The following is a 21,922-nucleotide window of genomic DNA, read 5'->3' as shown; positions in this document are numbered from 1 at the left end:
CAAACTTCAAAATCGTTTCTACAATTTTTGAAACGTGTTCACAACTTCACATCCCTATAATTTACTATAATCAATTAAAGGATTACATCTCAAAAAAGATTGAATTGAACAAGTTTTTCTATGAAGTCTACAATATCTTCTTGTAATCCTGGAATGTGACATCCTTAGCAGAATGCAAAACAGTCCCAGAGCTTGGTTGCGGGTCCCAGAGCTTGGTTGCGGTTCCCCCACAACCAATTGTCATATAACATAGCTTTAAGTACAAAATAGTATCAAGAATGGCCATCCTTTCAAACTCAAAAATTTAAATCAATCAAGTGCTATATTTGATTAATTGTGCAACTAATTACTGACATTAGCAAAGCCTATAACCAGTTGGATTGGAATGTTTTGCAAAATATTATGCGCAAACTGGGATTTGACCAAAGATGGGTGCAAGTAGCCATGGAGACGGTCACAACGGCCTCTTACTCCGTCCTAATCAATGAAGAACCAAGGGGCTTCATTAGTCAATCTAGGGGAATTAGGCAAGGAGACCCATTATCTCCTTACCTATTCCTCCTATGTGCTAAAGGCCTCTCGGCATTGTTAAGGAAAGCTGCTGAAACTCGGGTGCTACATGAAATCTTGTCAAGTGAACATGGGGTATGCATATCTCATCTCCTATTTGCTGATGATAGACTCTTTTTCTTTAAAGCCACATGCAATAGGTGAATGCCAACAGCTACTACATATTTTGGGCCAATATGAAGCGACCTCGGGTCAAGCCATCAACCGCCCAAAGACAGCCTTGTTTTTTAGTAACAATATAATGTTGGATGTTGTTAGAACATTGATCCAGTAGAAGTTGGGGGGAAGAATAATGACACAAAGTGAGAAGTACCTTGGCTTGCTTATGGCCAGTGGAAAATCAAAAGTAACCACTTTTAAAGACCTACAAGAGAAGGTTACAAAGCGGGTGATGGGGTGAAAAGAGAAGTTCATATCAAAGGCAGGTCGAGAGGTTCTAATTAAAACGGTGGTGCAAGCAATTTCCACATATGCCATGAGCATTTTCAAATTCACAAATCCACATGTGACAACATCAACTCCTTGCTAGCAAATATTGGTGGGGACAAACAAAAGAAGAAAGGAAGATCCATTGGATAAGTTGGAAGAAACTTTGCACACAAAAAAAGGAGCGGGGAATGGGCTTTCCTGACATCCATTCCTTTAATTTGGCAATGCTTTCCAAGCAAGCATGGAGACTAATCCATGACACCAACTTGCTATTTTACAAGGTATACAAGGCTCGATATTTTCCAAACAGCTCCTTTATGATGGCTGATGTAGGGAGCAATCCTTCTTTTGTTTGGAGAAGCCTTTTGGCAGCAAGGGACATAATCTTTAGAGGCTCAAAGTGGCGGGTGGGCAAAGGTAGAAAAATTGGGGTGTACACCCATAAATGGCTCACACACATGCCAATACCACTGACAGAGGCAGCATTGGACATGAGAGTTTGCGAACTCATAGACGAAGATACCAGGCAGTGGGATCGGGGGAAGCTTGAAGCCATGTTCAGCCAAAGGACGTGGGAGGAGATCCTAACAATACCACTCAATCATTTGCAGTCCCAAGACACGCTAATATGGACTGAAAATGCGGCCCAAAAATTATCGATTAAAATTGCATACCGAGTCACTCTTCGCACCAGTACACAAACTTGGGCGGAGCACTCTGCTACTCGGGGTGATGGGCCAACCTGGAACAAAGTCTGGACTTTGAAAGTGCTGTCGAAGGTCAGGATGTTCCTCTGGAGAGTTTGTTCTAACTACCTTCCAACTAAGGACAAGCTGCATCAGAGCCGAGTGAGTGTGGATACACGGTGCGAAATCTGCCTCCAACAACATGAGATTGCGCACCATAGCCTATGGGAATGTCCATTCGCCCAAAACGTGTGGGCTTTGTTCAAGGCCGAACTCAAAAGTGCAGCAACAAGGCCAGCGACTTCTTCATTTTATTTCAGCAAATGCAGAGAAAGCTCAGTCAACAGGAGTTTGAGAAATGGGCTGTCACAGCATGGGCGATATGGACTGCGAGGAAAAATTTTTACTTCCAACACTACCAAACTCACCCAAAAGTGATTGCAGAAATGGCGTATGGACTGCTTGAAGAATACCAACGTCTCATGGACACACAGGGACAAAACTAGTCTTTTTTGTTGTTCACTGTACTATCATATGTAATATCCTATAATATCTTGTAGTCAACCCATATTTGGGCACCTCCCTAGGCCTGTTTTGTACGCACTTGATTTACATATTAATGAATTTTTATCGTTTTGATCTCAAAAAAAAAAAAAAAAAAAAAAAAAAAAAATGCACTCTTACAAGCATGAGGATGCCTGTGTGCATGCACACATAATTAACCAAGAAATATCTACATTTGATCTAATTATAAGAATTTAGACAAGTAATTTGATAATTATTTAAGAGGAAATTAAAAAGAAACTTATTACAAGATTATAACTGTTTCTCTAGCATATAACTATTTCCTTCTAAATGATTTCTGATTACCAAGTCCTACTACAAACTAATGATCTGTATTATAGTAAAACACATAGCAAAATATACAATCAATTAGCACAACTTAGATTTTGTACTCAAGATTCTAGAGATAGGTTAAGCATAACTAAGACAAGATCAATCAAATGTGTTTGGGGCTTTGGGTTCCCCTGAAATTTGAGTGGCCATCCTTAATTTGTTACAAGGAAATCATAGCTAAAAATAATGAAGTACAGTAAAACTGGATGCCATTGATGCAGTTGGCAGTCTATATCACTCACTAGTAAATGAAACATTTGACAATATTTTGAGCCAATTGCATGGTTGTAGTGGTACATTTTTCTAGAGATAGGTTAAGCATCACTAAGATCAATCAAATGTAAGTTTCATATAGTAATTGCACCATCAATGAGTGACCTAATAGACAGAAAAATACATGTAGAAAGTACGTACCATATGCTCTGTTTCTATCTTTATTTCACTGGTCCACCTACTATTTCATTGTTGGGGTACATTCCTCCCTCCAAATGACCTAATAGACAGAAAAATACATGTAGAAAGTACGTACCATATGCTCTGTTTCTATCTTTATTTCATTGGTCCACCTACTATTTCATTGTTGGGGTACATTCCTCCCTCCAAATGGATGGAATTATTTTCTTTTTTACGGTAAGTGTCTTTTTTTTTTTTTTTTTTTTTTTTGTGGGAAATGTCCAAAAGGATTGAAAGTATTTACTCCCCAAAAATTTCAAACATTGTTCAAAATTTTCACATCAAGCTAGGTTTGAGGAAACAAAAGATACTGAAAATTTAAAACATGCATGTAAAGCTAGGTGCCTTCTATTGGGCCTTGGTGTGGTGGCAAGTGCCTTCCACCAAAAGTGATAGGTTGTGGGTTTGAGTTCGGAAATCAACCTCTCCAAAGAAAAATTTGAGGTAAGGATGCCTATCAATCACCTCTCTTAGGCTCCGTAAAAGTGGAAGTTTTGTGCACTAAGTATGACCTTTATGTACATAGCAATTAAGTCTCTTCTACCAATATTATTGTTTCAATCATGGAATTATAAAGTATGACTAACAAGCACTTTTTGCCATGCATTGATTGCACTAGGGATGGATTCCACAAGTGAGCTAAACACCTCATCCATGAAGCAACCACTGCTCACCAATGAAAAAAAGGAACATGACTTCCAAAAAAAGACAATCTTAATAATAATACGCTCTTAGAGGATAAAACTCTGTGATATTGTGACTCAAATCAGTAAACATAGGCGAAAAGTATGAATATTTGTTATTTTTCATCATGTATCAAGACGTAAATGGCATCTATGCAAATCTCTAGATGCACTTATAGCTATCAATGCTTACGGATACTATAACATATACCAAAAAAAGGGGAATTCAAGGAGGGGGTAGAGAGGAACACACTTTAATTAGGACTCTTTACCATAAAGATTGAATGTGTAAGTAGCTTTCCTAAATCCTTAGTCTACGTACCCTTATTTAGTACCTTCCTTATAGATGATAATTCACAGTAAACATAAGTTTTGTTATATTTAGCTTTAAACTCCCAAACTAGATACTGCCACCACATATTTGCTCAACTAGGTACTGAAGAGTTTACCATTATAAATTTATAATCATTACTAGACAATTTAGATATGGGAATTAATATAACCAACAAAGAGCTGAAATTGTAGTGAATGCTAGAGTTTTGGGTAGAGCTAAAATTGCAATGAATGGTACTGAAGAGTACTATTTGGCATTACTATAGGAAGTAGAGCTTTAATAGTAGAGCTTTTGCTAAATATAGCTTTATTTGAAATGCTCTTCTTAGTATTTTGACTTTTGAGCATTTGGCAAATTGTAGTGAATGGTGCTTTAAAGTTCTAGATTTATAAAGTATGAACAGTAAATTTTAGAGTTCCCCCTAAAAAAAACTCCAAATTTTAGCGTTAACCTTTTAAGGACTCCTTAAATATCTATTTTTAGTGGTTTAAAGTCCTATTTAACCACAAAGCCAAACAGACGCACAATACACTACTAGTACTAGGTAGTAAGATTTGTAAGTGTAACCAATCCACTAACAAAATATTAGTGTCCTCGTGTTACAAATTAGGAAGTTCCTTCTATTAAGGATTTTGCTTAAACTATTAAAAGCGAAATATATCTCAGATTACTCAAAAATCTAAGTTTCCTATATTGCCCAGAATTTCATCTAATTTGAAAATTTCACTGCTTAAAACCAACAAAATCCAAATTTTATGCAACCAAACACAACTTTATTCAAACAATTCAATAAAGGGCAAGTAAGGAATTCACAGAGTTAAAACTATATGCTTGATAAGCATCACTAAGATCAATCAAATGTAAGTTTCATATAGGAATTTCACAATCAATTAACAATATAGCAAGATCCCCCTTTGGTAGGGACCAAAGCGAGATCCCCCTCTGATAATCATCCATTTCCCAAAAAACAAATGCAACACAAAACAGTAATCAATGGTAGAGCAACATATCTATAATCAACAGAGGCAGGTATGATGAGGGTTCGACAAAAGCACTAGGGTTTCGGCAACGGCAACTAATCGGAGAGTGTGAGGGAGACTAGATAGGGAGAGTGAGATTGATGGAGAGTGGGGGAGAGTGATGGTAGAGAGTGAGGGAGAGTGCAGAGGGAGGGAGTGAATATGCGTTGTGAGACGTTAGGCGTTCAAATTGTTAAGGCAAACTCAATTTTCTAGTTACCGAGTTATGCATGTATTCATAAGCATTTTTTTATTGGAAAAGGCCACGTCTACTTTGCTATCATGGCACAAAGCTCATAGTAACTTGACTATATGAACATCAAGGTTTTTAGTAACTCACTTATAGGATAATCGAGTTTTATATGAAAATCGAGCCTCGCATTATCAAGTTTCAAAATAGGGGCATATCCCTATATAATTTGAGAAAGGGGGCAAAACGCTAGAAAGTTTTGTTGAAAGGGGCAAAACCCCATTTTGGCCAGGTTATAAAAGAAGGAAACTGATTGGATTGAGAACTATGAGAAAGTGAGTAGAGCACAAAGAAAAAATACAAAACAAAAATTCTGTGTTAAAAAATGGGCTGACCTATAACCTGACTCGGTCTTACACAGGTTTGGGTTGACCTATTTTTTAAAAAGTCCAAAAGACCCTATATTTACCCATATTTTTTAATCTAGAATAGATTTTCATGGCCTTCTTGGACTCTCATGCGTGCCTGAAATTATCGCGTAATGCAAAATGGCACTAGTAGAAATCATGGGTCTCGGAGTCGGAATCACATGAAATTTGGCAGACTGAAGTAAAACGATCTTCTGAGCAATAGTCATAGCATTGCCACGAGGTACCCATTGAAACTGGCAAATTATTTCATTTAGGCTCTAAAAGCTATGATTTTGCAATTTATAGAAAATTTTGTTTCCTTAATAACTTTTTGCTTAAAAGTTAGAATAAGATTCCATTTGTTAAGGTTAGTAGTTTATGATTCTGCATTTAACTCAATTTTGCTATTTTTGGTAAATTATGGTATTTTGTCACCTATTCACATAATTAACGCGAATTAGGGTTTTAGACATTTTTCTTAGTATTTATATGTTTTGTAGCTGTTAGAGGTAAAACAAACTATTATCAATAAGCACAAATGTTTTGTCAAATTTTTTTCTGGTGGATTCCAATTTTTATCTCCTTGTGAATTTAGGGAAATCTCTTGTGAATTTGAGGTTTACTACCAGAAACTAATAGTTTAGTTTTCGTTTCATCAAGAGAGTATCATATGTGCTTTCGTCAGGCTTCCGCGACAATATTTTTCCTTCGAGTTTAGGTGGATTAGAAAAATTTGAGTACCCTGTTTTATCATGTGTCCTAACTATGTGTACCCACATTTCATTGAATAGTGTATAGCATTATAGTTTCTCAACAACTTCTCAATAAATTCTAGGTAGCAATTTGTTAATGGTTCACATTTGTCACCATTAACATCACTTTTTTACATAGCTATTATTAACCACTTATCTTTAGGGTCTGTTTGGTTAGGTGGATTTTAGGGAGGATGGAAAAAAGTAGAGAGAAAATGATAGTTTTGTATGTTTGGTTAGGAAAAAAAACGGGGAGAGAAAGTTGGTGGCACCCAAAAGTTCTCTCCAGGCCCATTGATAGGCCAAGAATGTATTGATCCCTTGTGATGAATTAATTGATTAATTAGCCAAGTTTATTAATTAATCAAATTAACATGCAAAATGCATGGTAGCACAAACAAATCACCGATAAACTAAAGTGCAGCAGAAAATAAATTTGACACGGGTGATTTGTTTTCGAATGGGGAAAACTTACACGACAAAAACCCCACCAGGTGATTTTAGGGTCGCTACTCCCAAGAATTCACTATTATCACAACAAGTAGTTACAAGTAAAGGAATCTCAGTACCTTATATCAACCTACAGTTGAACCCTTACCCCAATACCAAATTGGACTTGTTCTATAATGACAATCTCTCGTTGTCAATACGCGGCTCCCAGTACATGACTAACCAATTGCACGAATCTCAGTACGCAACTTAATCACCAACTTGAGAAGGATGTTGGTTGCAAAGTTCTTCAGTTCATCACATGATAAAGATCAAGAAGTTGCTTGGTCACAAAACTCTACGGTGTACAAACACAGTAGCTTCTTCATAAGAAAGATGAACTACGGTAAATTCTATCTCTGGTCACAATTTGCATAAATAAAACTTTGCTCCACACTTGTGCAACTTATGTCACTTTTGATAGCCCTTAAAATAATCCTTATATATGTTTGGAGTTGTGAGAGAAGAAAACCCAAACATATAATCATGGATTGGATGAAAAACAAACTTGAAAATCTGAGTTTCATAAATCTCGACAGATACCCTATTTGTTGAGCTGTTGTCGAGCCATGGGATTCAGACAACTCTAAGTCTCGATAGATGCTAGCTATCGAGTTTTAATGAATAGCACTTTTCACACTTGATTCTTGGACAAACTTGCATAAATTTAACACTTGAATTTGAAACCTTATTTCATGAAGCATTAAACACATCCTAGATCTACCCAAATACAAGTAAAGTGCGTTTTGTTAAAGGATTAGCTAATTACATAAAATAGCGACATATGTTCCTAACATGTGAAACACATATGTCCTAATAATCTTCCCCTTTGGCAATCTGTGACAAAACCACAACAAACGAATAAGGTTATGAGAGAGTCATAAATCACTCAACTCATACTCACTTGTTGAATACAATAAAATTTATCCTAACACAAACTTTCGAAAAACTTTGCAAGAAGAAAGTTTATGGCAAGTAGACTGACAACTTGAATTTTTGAAACACTTTAAACAAAACTCATCAAAGTATCTTAGCGTGAAACAAAAATAATAGATTGCATACAAGAAATAAGAGACATGTGCATAAAGAGAGAAAAGAAACAACACATGTAAGGGTAGGTGAAAAACATACATCAATATATAAAGAATATAAGTACAATGTATGTCAAAATGGTCACAAGACCCATGTACAAGAGATAAATGTATCTAAAGTAGAAAGAAAAGAAAAAGATACATAAAACCTCACTACATCCCTCAAAATCAACACTCCCCCTAACAAAAATCTCCTATACTAACTCTCCCCCTAACTATGACTACTCTCATAACCAAAACTACTTTCCCTTTTTGTCATGAGTGACAAAGCGTAAGAGTGTCAAGTAGACATCTCATCAACACTGGAAGAGCTAGCATCTCTATCATCCTCATCATCGAAAGCAGTAGCATCATCATCATCATCCTCATCCTCAGAAGCCTCTGAAGTAGGTGGAGGAGAAGCAATGAAGCCACCTATGACCGCCTGGCATCGTGCAATACGACCAACATGAGTGTTCACCTAACACAACTCATCAGTGAGAGTATCAAGGCGAGCATCCATGCACTAAAGCTGTGCCATGATGTCCTTAAAAGTCACACCGCTCGTAGAAGAAGCGGGAGCAAATGTGGATGAAGCTGAAGGAGTGGGAGGAGCTGCTGACTCAGACCACCTTGACTGAAACTGTGCCTTGCTCCGTTTAATGGTAGTGGCATCTATAGCACCCATAACAAAGAAGTGGTCAGACAAGGGGAAGAGAACAGAAAAATGGCGTAAAATCCTCATGATAGCAGAAGGGAAGATGAGCTTATCATGGGTCGTCGAATCCCTATACATGTCTATGATAGAAAGAATGAAATAATAGGGAAAATCTATACTAAGATGCTCTAAAAGTGAAAGCAAAAACCGAGCATGAGGCTCTGTAATAGAGTTATAATGAGATAAAGGATGTAAAGCAAAAGTCATAACCATGCTAAGAAAACGAGGGCCTTTAGCAAAGCTCAAACAGTAAGTAAACTAATGCTCACCCTAATCAGAAGGGCACTCACAAAAAGAAGAAATAAGCTCATCTTTAGACATGGTCTTAAGACGATCACAACCAGGGTTGTCAGGATGCTCTACCCTAGGGACACAGAGCACATCGGATACAATATCTGGTGTGACAACAATGCGCGTAACTCAAACGCAAGTAATAAAAAGAAGTACTGAAAAATCAAATCCATGCATGTTGGAGTAGAACTCCTGGATCAGCACGGATGGACATGTGACCGGGACGTCACACAGTGACCCCCATTCCCTACTATGGATGACAGTGGGAAGGCTAGTGTCAGAAAAGTCCGACAAAATGATTTGGCATTCCGAATGAATGCCTCATCTAGAGAACTTCTCAAAGAAGTTCAATTTGGCCTTCTCATCATGGAACCGGACAGAAAAAGGTGTAGGATCAGAAGAAGTGGATGCCTTGGAATGAAGAGAGTTCCGAGATGAAGTAGATTTGTGTTTGGGTGCCATAGAAGCAGACTAATGCAAACAGAAGAGAGAGAGGGAGAAAGAGACAATCAGAAAATGCATGAACATGTGACATGCAAAAGTAATTGCTTCATGGGCTCAGCCCAATCTAATCCTACTAGCACACAATTAGTTGCACATATATAACACATATCCAAATGCATGAAAATATAGTTGTAATGTAAATGAGATGCAATGCATGAAGTTTTTAAGATCAAATCTTTAAAACCCATCCCAAAAAAATATGAAAAAACCTCATCAATTTGAAAAATCCCAAACATTTTCCAAAAACCCCAATTTCTAGGTCAAAAGATTTGAAAATCCATGAAAAAGAAGGATTAGGACACTTACCAAGTGAAGAAAAGTTGATTAAGGCTGAAAAATCCTTGAGGAAGAGGTTGGGAGGGAGAGAGAAAGGTTTTGGGAGGTGAGAAGTTTAGAGAGATCGAGAGAGATCGAATGAAATGAGAGTTGAATCGCGCTGACACTATTTATAGAACCTCACTAATTCTCGACAGATCAAGAGGTGTTGAGATCTAATAGGGTCGATAGATGCATCTATCGAGTAGGTGTCCAAGGTAAAAAGAAGCTCGATGGATAGAGGATCTGTCGAGGAAGTATAGAGGGGACAGAAAGTTGCTCGATCGATCGACATAGCTATTAAGAGGTGTCGAGATTGCGATAAAAAGCAACTGTAGAGCTCGACAAATAAGCTAGGTATCGAGAGGTGTCGAGGAGCTGTCGAGATTACTTAAAAACAGTTTTTCAAAGAAGAGAAAAACACAGACATGAATACAATCAAACATGCAACTCTCAAAATCATGTTGAACTCTCAAAATCATCTTTCAACAACAAAAAAATTGTTAAGCACATAGATCTTAAAACACACACACACACACACACACACACAACAACAACAACTTTAACCAATTTTATATTTCGAATACAAGTCAAAATAGTATAGTGAGCATACATTAACACATGTAAACCTTGTGATGGCCAAATCGCATTGTACCTGCACATGTACCAAAAGTAGCAAAGAATATTGCGTGTTTTGTGTGAAAAACATTGCAAGATTGCATAAGTGTCTACATGTTATGACGATTTGAGATATGAGAAAATCACTTTAACTCTCACACAATCATAACTGTTTGATGGGGACTATTACCTTCGAGGTACATCCTATAACTCCCACATCTCTTAAAAGACATACTTGCAATCATATATAAAACATTTTGATCTTTTTTCTTTTATTTTTCTTTGCATATTTTTCTTTTAAGCAAATCATGCATGGACATATAAAAGATAGAAAAGAAATACCCAATAATGTTAAGCTTTTGACATTGTACTTTTGTTATGCCGAAGCGTACAAATGTCATTTCATGAATGGTGGGAAATAGTGGTAAGATGGTTATTTATGTCATTCTCTTAGGATTTTCTAGTCCTTTCCATTAAAAAGAGTGATACGAGTGTTAAGTACAAGAGATCACTTAACCTTACTCATGACAAACACAAGCCACAAAACTCACTTGCTTAATTGTGCATAGAGATGCTCATCTAAATTACAAAAGATACAAAGTTTAGAATAATTTTGTTTCAATGGCCATCCAAGGTACACAAGTACGAGTGTACACATAACAAACTTTGTTTTTGTATTTTTCTGATTTTTTTTCAATTATTTTTTTATTTTATATAAAAAACAAAATAAATAAAACTGAAAACAAACAAAAACATGTTAAACAAAGCAAAGTACAAAAATTAGACTGACTCAAAACTTGAAAGCAAAACATATAGGTCATGCAAACACAAAAATAAGAAGAGAGAGGGTAGCCCTTTTCTTTCCACACCTTGGAAGAACCTTTCCTTTGAGTGAACCCTTGAGCCGAAGGTGAGGGGGAAGAATTGAAACCGTTCAAGTTTGAAAGGAACATGAGGGCTTTGAGAAGATCTCCAAGGGGAGCAAAAGAGGGTGGAAACTGATTCTGGTTTCCCGATGCAATCATGCCGTTACTCTGTTGAGTGGCTAACCACTTATAGCAATTAGATCAAGTACGACCGGTTGCTCCATAGTGATGACAGAAATGCTGCTTCTTCTGTTTAGGCTTTTGAGAGTTAGCCCTCTTAGCCATAGGATTTTTAACTTCTTTCTTATCCAGCTTAGGGGGTGCTCCTAAGATAGATTTACCCTTGTCTATATTCTTACTAGCTAATTCATTTTTAACAACATTGTTCTCAGTTTCAATATTATTAGCAGGAGGAACAAAAACAGTAGTACTAGTAGAAGCAATACTAGGAGAAGAGAAATTATATCCTAAACCGATTTAATTAGAAGCAAATTTCTGAAGACTGAGCATCTCATCGAGCTTAGCGCTTGAAGTCCTTTCCAGCTGAGCTCTGACTTGGAATAGTTCTGCCTCAAACTTCTTAGTCTTCTCAGCCAAGAAATTGTTCTCAAATATTAGTGCTCCAATAGTTTGATTGGCTTCATCCAACTTTGTAGAGATTTCCTCTTACTTAAGCTCCATAACACTAAGCTTCTTGGTGGTCAACCTATACAGCTTCTCATGTTTTTTGGAGACTTTGTATAGTTTTGCATAGGCTGTGTGGATGTCATCTTGTTCATTTATCTTCTCAAACTTAGACTCTACCATATCATCTTCCTCATCCACATCTTCAACAATCCCTTTAGTAGGATTGATAGTGGCAGCGAAAGCATTCAGGATTCCGTCATCCTCATTGTCAGAATCATCCTTGGGCTCGATATCGCTCAATGTAGCAGCAAGTGCCTTGCTCTTCCCAATGGTCTTAAGATATGTGGGGCACTCTTGTTTCATATGTCCAAAGCCTTGACACTTGAAGCACTTTGGTCCTGAGAAAATAGTGTACTGATCACCATCCCTAGCATCCTTCTTCCCTTTGTCTTGGCTCTTGAACTATGAGGAGCTAGATTGCCTACGGTCCTTATCGAAGCCTTTCCCATTTGCATTCTTCATGAACTTCTTGAATTTCCTGGTGATGTATAACTTCATCTTAAAATCTTCAACACCGTGAAAACTCATCCGTATCACTACTCTTACCCTTCAGTGCCATGCTCTTACTCTTGCTCAATTTCCGAATCCTTGTCAATTTTATAGGTCTGCAGATTTCCAACCAGCTTAGGCAAAGGAATTTTGTCGATGTCCTTTGATTCCTCAATGGTGGTGATTTTGGCATGGAATCTCTTGGATAGAAATCTGAGCACTTTTCTCACAATCTTGGGTTTAGGGATGATTTCCCCCAAATTAAAAGCTGAGTTCACTATGTCCTTGAGCTTGGCATAGAACTCATCAAACAACTCATCCTCCTCCATCTTGATCTCTTCAAAGCTTGTAGTGAGCCTCTGAAGTCTTGAATCCTTGACAGCCTTTATTCCTTCATAGGTTGTCTGGAGGATGGTCCATGCTTCTTTCACAGTTTCAGTGGAGGATATCTTCTTGAATTCCTCATCAATAACTACATTGAACAATGCCCTGCTGTTGAAATTTGTCGCCTTGATCTTAGCATCATCTTAATTGGTCGGCACTTCTGTAAGCTTGGTCCAGCCTATCTCCATAGCTTGCCATACTTTCTCATCTAAAGACTGCAAGAAAGCTTTCATGCGTACTTTCCAATATGCATAGTTAGTGCCATCAAATAAATGAGATATAATAAGAGATTGTCCTTTATCCATGACAAATAGGGGTCAATGGATCACATAGCAAAGATTAACCCTAATCAGAGTATGCTTGCTCTGATACCATTTGATAGGCCAAGAATGTATTGACCCCTTGTATTAATTGATTAATTAGCTAAGTTTATTAATTAATCAAATTAACATGCAAAATGTGGGGTAGCATGAACAAATCACCGATAAACTAAAGTGCAGAGAAAATAAATTTAACACGGGTGATTTGTTTTCGAATAGGAAAAATTACATGGCCAAATCCCCACCGGGTGATTTTAAGGTCACTACTCCCGATAATTCACTATTATCACAACAAGCGGTTACAAGTAAAGGAATCTTAGTACCTTATACCAAACTACAGCTAAACTCTTACCCCAATACCCAATTGGACTTGTTCTGTAGTGACAATCTCTTCTTTTCAATGTACGGCTCCCAATACGTGACTAGGATCCCAGTACATGACTTAATCATCAACTTGAGAAGGATGTTGGTTGCAAAGTTCTTCAGTTTATCACACGAAGAAGATCAAGAAGTTGCTTGGTCACAAAATCCTACGATGTACAAACACAACTTCTTCACAAGAAATATGAATTAGAGCAAATTCTGTCTCCGGTCACAATTTGCATGAACAAAACCTTGCTCCACACTTGTACAACTTCTGTCACCTTGGATGGCCCTTAAAATAATCCTTATATATGTCTAGGGTTATGAGAAAAGAAAACACAAACATATAATCATGGATTGGTCGAAAAACAGATTCGAAAATCTGAGTTTCATATGAAATCTTGTTTCTTGAAACATTAAACACATTCTAGATCTACCAAAATACAAGTAAAGTGTGTTTTATTAAAGGATTAGCCAATCACATAAAATAGTGACATATGTTCCTAATTTGTGAAACACATATGTCTTAACACCCACCAAAAACAATCTTTCCAAAATGGAGAGAAAATGGGAGACCACCATTTTGAAAAAATTTTACATCACATTTTTGTTGTTATCGTTTTTTTTTTTTTTTTTTTACTTGAAACTTATATCTATTTCGTTTTCTTCTTCTCTTCTTCTTCTATTTCATCCCCTGGGCAATAATTTTTCTTCTTCCTTTTTTTATTTTTCTATTATTTGTTTTGAGTTTTTTTTCCCCTCACTTGTTTTGGTTTCTCACTTTCTTTTACTTAAAAAAAATAAAAAATAAAAAATGAAGTTCCATCTGTACACAATTTTTTAATAATTTTTTTTTTTTTTTTTTTTTAATAATGTAATAGAAGTATTTGAGTAAATTTATACAAACTCCATTTTATATCTTCCTATTTTTCTTCTCACCAAATAAAAATACTTGCATCCTTCCACTTTTTCATCTTTCTTACCAAACGGACCTTAGGCTTCGTTGTAAAATTGTTAAGCAATTATAAGCTTTATTCAAATGATTTACTCCAAGCCTGTTATAGGCTCTATCAATAGTAATTATGAAAAAATTGATGAAGAATAAGTGATTTGCTGATTACTCCAATCAATGTCCGTGGTAATGGTATTACTATAATTCACAGTGACCGTGACCATGATTTTCTTGTAGTAAGGCGCTGCTATCCATCTTGATAGATGAGAGCAAAATTTCGATGAAACATTGGATGGGACATGTTATCCAAACCAAAGCAATCTATAAGTCAAGAAGCACTCCACGTAAGGACCATAATCTGCCACATCAGCAAACCTACCCTATCATGTCATTGCATTGGATTACGCATTCCACAATACCAACCAATCAAAGCCCATAGACAAGAATCCTACGTGGCAAACCCACATCCACCAGCTCAAGCATATAGTATCTCATTGATCTCCACAATTACTTACACCAATTCAATTCTGATTTCTGAACCACCACCGCACGATCCGGCGAACTAGAAATGGCTTCTCTGGCAGCATCCACGGCAGCAGCATCTCTTGGTGTGTCGGAAATGCTCGGAAACCCTCTCAACTTCAGTGTTGCGACCAGGACAGCCCCAGCGCCCTCCAGCCCAGCTACCTTCAAGACTGTTGCTCTTTTCTCCAAGAAGAAGCCCGCACCGCCACCCAAGTCTAAGCCTGCTCCGGCGAACGATGAGCTTGCCAAGTGGTATGGTAAGTTCATCCATTCAACCATTATCTCTCTTTTTTTATTTATTTATTTATTTATTTATTTTATTTTTTATTTTTTTATGCGCAATGGTGCTAGCTGTGCAACGTGCATGCATGTGGACTGTGTGTGTATGTATATATATATTTATTTATGAAACTTTTGCCTGGCGGTTTGTTCAGGTCCTGACAGAAGGATTTTCTTGCCGGAGGGCCTCTTGGACCGGTCTGAGATCCCGGAATACTTGAATGGAGAAGTTCCCGGAGAGTATGTTTCTTCTTCTAACTTCTAAGGCTAGCTAGTATTTGTTTTCTTTCTGAAATATATTCGATGGTGCTAGGAGTTGAAGTTGTAGATTGTAATTTATAATTAATGTGGTGTAATGATATATGTACCAGTACCACGTCGATTGAGTAATTAATTTTGCTTGTTTAATTTATGTGCATACAGTTATGGTTATGATCCTTTTGGGCTTAGCAAGCAGCCAGAGAACTTCAGCAAGTATGTTAAAACTCGATCTCTGTCACTCTCTCTTTATTGATCTTTCAACTTCACAGGGCTTTTTGTACAAATTAATATCTTGAAATAATTAAACACATTCATATATGATATCAATGAAAAAATGTGGTGTCGGGGATGCTTTGGTTGCAGATATCAGGCGTATGAGTTGATTCACAGCCGGTGGGCCATGCTTGGTGCTGCCGGATTCATTATCCCTGAGGCATTAAACAAATTTGGCGCTAACTGCGGCCCTGAGGCTGTCTGGTTCAAGGTTCTTTTTTAATTGCCATTCTTTAAGTGTCATCACAAGATGCTTTGCAAGAACTAGTAAAATTGATTTTTTTTTTTTTTTTTTTTAATTAAGACATTTTCAAGGGCATATAATCCCTCAACTATGTATATTGATTTAAAAATTCAAGAAATACTCTAGTTGAAGAATTAGCATTATTGAAGATTTGAAGGCACTCTATCAAAATTGACTTATACATTGTGTCTATTACTCTATAGTAAAATTATGTATCATGATAACAGAAATTTTCATAGCCACCCGTCTACAAGCTTCCACTTCTTAATCTAGTTATATAATAATAAACCAAGCATATGCTACTTTATTTTCTTATTGATCCACAATTGTGAGCTTCAGTGCTTGGGTTAGATATCACTTGTCAATTGTCACGGTACCCGCCAGTTTTATTTATCATAAATTGAGATATTTGTAGCTAGCGCTAGCGTTTATTTTTATGAATTGCAGAAATTTCTTGCTGTCAATACATTTTTCATTTGGATCCATATGTTCCTTGTCTATGAGTGAATCTAAAAATTATCGTACAACTTTTTGATAATGCGTTGTAGACTGGGGCTCTACTCCTAGATGGGAACACCTTGAATTACTTTGGGAAGAGCATCCCCATCAATCTTGTTCTTGCTGTCGTCGCCGAGATTGTTCTAGTTGGGGGTGCAGAATATTATAGAATCATCAATGGCTTGGTATGTGACTGTGAGGATTCCTTTTGTACCCCTGTTTTATCATTAATAATTTACACTTTTACCGATGCAAGATTAGTGTACAAAGCTTCACTAATATTCTGGTAGATTATCTAAACAAAATCATAGTTTCATTCAAGGCAACAGTTATGTAAGTTTGTCTTGTTATTTCCTTGCTAGGATTTGGAAGACGAGCTTCACCCAGGTGGTCCTTTTGATCCATTGGGGCTAGCGAAGGATCCCGACCAGGCTGCAATTCTAAAGGTGAAGGAGATTAAGAATGGTAGACTTGCAATGTTTGCCATGCTCGGTTTCTTCTTACAAGCTTATGTCACGGGAGAAGGTCCTGTTGAAAACCTTGCAAAACATCTCAGTGATCCTTTTGGCAACAACTTGCTCACTGTGATTGCCGGATCTGCCGAAAGATCTCCAACCCTGTGATTTGTTAGAATCTTAGATGCGTTGTTGTACATCTCACCAAGACATTTTGCAAGGGTATATATAATCCCTGAACTCTAAAGTTCAACTGTGCTTTAATTTATAGAGACCTAGCACTGTTCACCTTTGATTGAGACATCATAATTATTTCTTCTAGCTGCACTCTTCCTTTAAGTTGATTGTAGCAAATTCGCCAATTTCTTTGCTGAGTGGAAACATTTTATTGAAAAACAGAAGGTACAGAGAAACCTGGGCAGCCTCCACCAGGATTGCATCAACAGAACAAAGGGGGCTGAAACCCATATCAAAACTTCCAAAAATAGAGTATTTACAAGAACATTTTGCTAAAACATGAGCAGCATTGTTAGCTTAGCCAATTACAAGTCCTTCACAAATGATTTCAAATGGCTTTCCTCTTTGCGCACGCTATAGCATCGATCCTGTAGTTTTGAATTATTTCTCATGAATCTAATAATAATAGCTGCTAGCGTAACCTATTTCGGATGGTGCATAATTAAAATGGTGTTTTTAATGAATTCATGTAAAAGTAATGTTATTTTAATCAAAATTTGTCATTTTAACAAGTTGTAAAAAAGGTTAAGAAAAATTGTGTCAAAACAGGCTTTTGTTTGTGATTGTCAACCGTTGAACTAATGATCGTATGAAAAGGCAATGTTCTCAAAAAAATGTGTTGAAAAATGACCATTGTTCACCGTTTTGAGAATAGACTTTGAACGATAAGGAATTCGCAAATGTGGTCTTAATCTTTTAGAAAGTAGACATCTAGATCCTGAATTTGAACACAAATTTAGAATTTTTTCAAAACAAATCAAGAGAGTTATTGTCATTTGAATATGGCCCATTTAGCTAACCAAAATTCAGATCCCACCTATGTGCCGATAGAAGGGTGTAAAATTGGAAGTTAACCATTCTATTGACAAATTCTGTTTTAAAATATTTTTTCTATAGCGCGAGGTCAATCCATAAAAAATCAAATTTTAGGTAAAAATATGTGTTAGTAGCTAGTTATTCATGAGACTTAATCGCTTAGAAAATGTGCTGAAAACAGACCTTTGTTCATCGTTTTGACAAAAACATTGAATGATAAGGAATTCACAGACACAGTCCAAATCATTTAGAAAGTAGGTATCCCAATCTTGAATTTGAACACAAACTACGAATTTTTTCGACACGAATCAAGAGAATTATTGTCATTTGAATATGACCCATCTAGCTACTCGAAATTTGGATTCCACCTATGCACTGATAAAAGGGTGCAAAACTGGAAGTCGATTGTTCTATTGACGAATTCTGCTTTAAATTATTTTTTCAATAGTGCGAGGACAACCCATAAAAAATCAAATTTTAGGTAAAAATATGGGATAGTAGCTAGTTATTCACGAGATTTAATTGCTTAGAAAATGTGTTGAAAACTTATTTTTGTTCACCATTTTGACAATAAATTTGAATGATAAGGAATTCGGAGATGTGGCCTGCATCTTTTAGAAAGTAGACATCTCGAGCCTAAATCTGAACACAAATTTTGAATTTTTTCGACACAAATCAATAGAGTTATTGTCATTTGAATTTGGCCTATGTAGCTACTCGAAATTCAGATTCTACCTATTTAGAGGGGTGTAAAACTAGAAGTCGACCATTCCGCTGACAAATTCCATTTTAAAATATTTTTTCTATCGCGCGAGGTCAATCAATAAAAAATCAAATTTTGGGTAAAAATAAGTGTAGTAGCTAGTTATTCACGAGACTTAATCACTTAAAAAATGTGCTGAAAATTGACCTTTGTTCATCGTTTTGACAATAAATGTTGATCAATAAGAAATTCGTAGGGTCTAAATCTTTTAGAAAGTAGACATCCCAATCTTGAATTTGAACAAAAATTTTGAATTTTTTCAACACAAATCAAGATGGTTATTGTCATTTGAATATGGCCTATCTTGCAACCCGAAATTCAGATTCCACCTATAGCCCCTGGGTAAAGAGTGGGAAAATAGAAAGGTTGGAAGAAGAAAGGATTTTTTGGTTAGATGCATCGAAATAGCTGAGCATTTTATTCGAACAAATATAGAACTAGAATGGATGGTTTTATGTCTATTACCAGTTCTAGTGTTTGAATGATTAGGAATTACTAGACGTTGTCTACATCTTTTAGAAAGTAGATATCCCAAACTTGAATTTGAACAAAAATTTTGAATTTTTTTGACACAAATCAAGATGGCTATTTTCATTTGAATATGGCCCATCTTGCCACCCGAAATTCAGATTCCACCTATGGCCCCCAAGTAATGAGTGGGAAAATAGAAAGGTTGGAAGAAGAAAGGATTTTTTGGTTAGATGCATCAAAATAGCTGAGCATTTTATTCGAACAAATATAGAGTCAAAATGGATGGTTTTATGTCTATTACTAGTTCTAGTGTTTGAACGATTAGGAATTACTAGATGTAGTCTACATCTTTTAGAAAGTAGATATCCCAAACTTGAATTTGAACACAAATTTTTAATTTTTTCAACAAAAATAAAGGGAGTTATTTTCGTTTGAATATGACCCATCTTGCTACTAGAAATTATCATTCCACCTATGTGCCAATAGAGGGGCGTAAAACTAGAAGTCGACCAAATTCCGTTTGAAATTATATTTTCTATAGCGCAAGGTCAATCCATAAAAAATAAAAAATAAATAAAATTTGGGTAAAAATATGGGTTAGAAGCTAGTTATTCACGAGACTTAATCGCTTAGAAAATGTGTTGAAAACTAACCTTTGTTCATCATTTGACAATAAACTTTGAATGATAAGGAATTCGCAGATGTGGTCTAAATCTTTTAGAAAGTAGACATCCCAATCTTAAATTTGAACATGAATTTAGAATTTTTTTGACAAAAATCAAGAGATTTATTGTCGTTTGAATGTGACCCATCTTGCTTCCTAAAATTCGGATTCCACTTATGCGTCAATAGAAGGGCGTATAACTAGAAGTCAATCGTTCCGTTGACAAATTCCAGTTTAAAATATTTTCTCTATATATAGCGCAAGGTCAATCCTTAAAAAATAAAAATTTGGGTAAAAATATGTGTTAGTGGCAAGTTATTCACTAGACTTAATCGCTTAGAAAATATGCTGAAAATTGACTTTTGTTTTTCTGTTTTGACAATAAAGTTTGAATGATAAGGAATTCGAAGATGCAGTCTGCATCTTTTAGAAAGTAGACATATCAAGCTTGAATCTGAACACAAATTTTGAATTTGTTTGACACAAATCATTAGAGTTATTGTCGTTTGAATTTGGCCTATATAGCTACCCGAAATTCAAATTCCACCTACGTGCCGATAGAAGGGCATAAAACTAGAAGTCGACCGTTCCGTTGACAAATTCTGTTTTAAATATTTTTTCTATTGCGCAAGGTCAATCGATAAAAAACAAATTTTGGGTAAAAATAAGTGTTAGTAGCTAGTTATTCACGAGACTTAATAGAAAATGTGTTGAAAACTGACCTTTGTTCACCGTTGTGACAATAAACTTTGATTAATAAGAAAGTTGTAGATGTGGTGTGAATCTTTTAGATAGTAGACATGTCGAGCTTGAATTTGAAAATAAATTTTTAATTTTTTCGACCAAAATCAAGATGGTTATTGTCATCTAAATATGGCCTATCTTTCTACCCAAAATTCAGATTCCACCTATGCCCCGATAGAAGGGCATAAAACAAGAAGTTGAACGTTTTGTTGACAATTTTTAGTTTTAAAATATATTTTCCATAGCGCGAGGTCAATCCATGAAAAATCAAATTTTGGGTAAAAATATGTGTTAGTAGCTAGTTATTCACGAGACTCAATTGCTTAGAAAATGTGCTACAAACGGACCTTTGTTCACTGTTTTGACAATAATGTTTGAACAATAAGGAATTTGTAGATGCAGTCTGAATCTTTTAGAAAGTAGACATCTTGATCTTGAATTTGAACACAATTTAGAATTTTTTCGGCACAAATCAAGAGAGTTATTGACGTTTGAATATGGCCCATCTTGCTACCCAAAATTTGGATTCCACCGATGTGCCGATAGAAGGGCGTAAAACTTGAAGTCGAATATTCCGTTGACAAATCTGGTTTAAAATATATTTTCAATAGTTCAAGATCAATCAATAAAAAATCAAATTTTGGGTAAAAACATGTGTTAGTAGCTAGTTATTCACGAGACAATTGCTAAGAAAATGTGCTAAAAACTGACCTTTGTTCACCATTTTGACAATAGTGTTTGAACGATTAGTAATTTGCAGATGTGGTCTATACCTTTTAGAAAGTGGACATCCCAAGCTTGAATTTGAACACAAAGTTTGAATTTTTTCAACAAAAATCAAGAGAGTTATTGTCGTTTGAATATGGTCGATCTTGCTACCAGAAACTATCATTCCACCTATACGTAGATAGAGCGGCGTAAAATTGGAAGTCGACCGTTTCGTTGACAAATTCCGTTCCAAATTTTCTTTTCTATAGCATGAGGTCAATCCACAAAAAATCAAATTTCCTGTAAAAATATTTGTTAGTAGCTAGTTATTCACGAGACTTATTCGCTTAGAATATGTGCTGTAAACTAACCTTCGCTCACCTTTTTGACAATAAACTTTGAACAATAAGGAATTCACAGATGTAGTCTGAATCTTTTAGAAAGTAGACATTCAGATCTTGAATTTGGTTTTAAAAAGTAGACATCCAGACATCT

The 21,922-nt window shown here is 36.0% G+C and overlaps 1 protein-coding gene across 1 annotated transcript; it reads left to right on the top strand.

Moving 5' to 3' along the window:
• Window positions 1-14,992: 14,992 nt before the first annotated feature.
• On the top strand, window positions 14,993-17,345 carry LOC126698316 (chlorophyll a-b binding protein CP26, chloroplastic). The gene is made up of 6 exons (XM_050395463.1): window positions 14,993-15,271; window positions 15,449-15,533; window positions 15,717-15,767; window positions 15,918-16,038; window positions 16,620-16,754; window positions 16,932-17,345. Exons 1-6 carry the CDS (start codon window positions 15,058-15,060, stop codon window positions 17,190-17,192), a joined length of 867 nt encoding a protein of 288 aa, XP_050251420.1. The 5' UTR covers window positions 14,993-15,057; the 3' UTR covers window positions 17,193-17,345.
• The last annotated feature ends 4,577 nt before the right edge of the window (window positions 17,346-21,922 follow it).

This window comes from Quercus robur, chromosome 9, assembly GCF_932294415.1.
Source record: "Quercus robur chromosome 9, dhQueRobu3.1, whole genome shotgun sequence".
NCBI classification, from domain to species: Eukaryota; Viridiplantae; Streptophyta; class Magnoliopsida; order Fagales; family Fagaceae; genus Quercus; species Quercus robur.
Note: the sequence above shows the minus strand (reverse complement) of the source record. Positions and strands in the feature narration are given on the sequence as shown.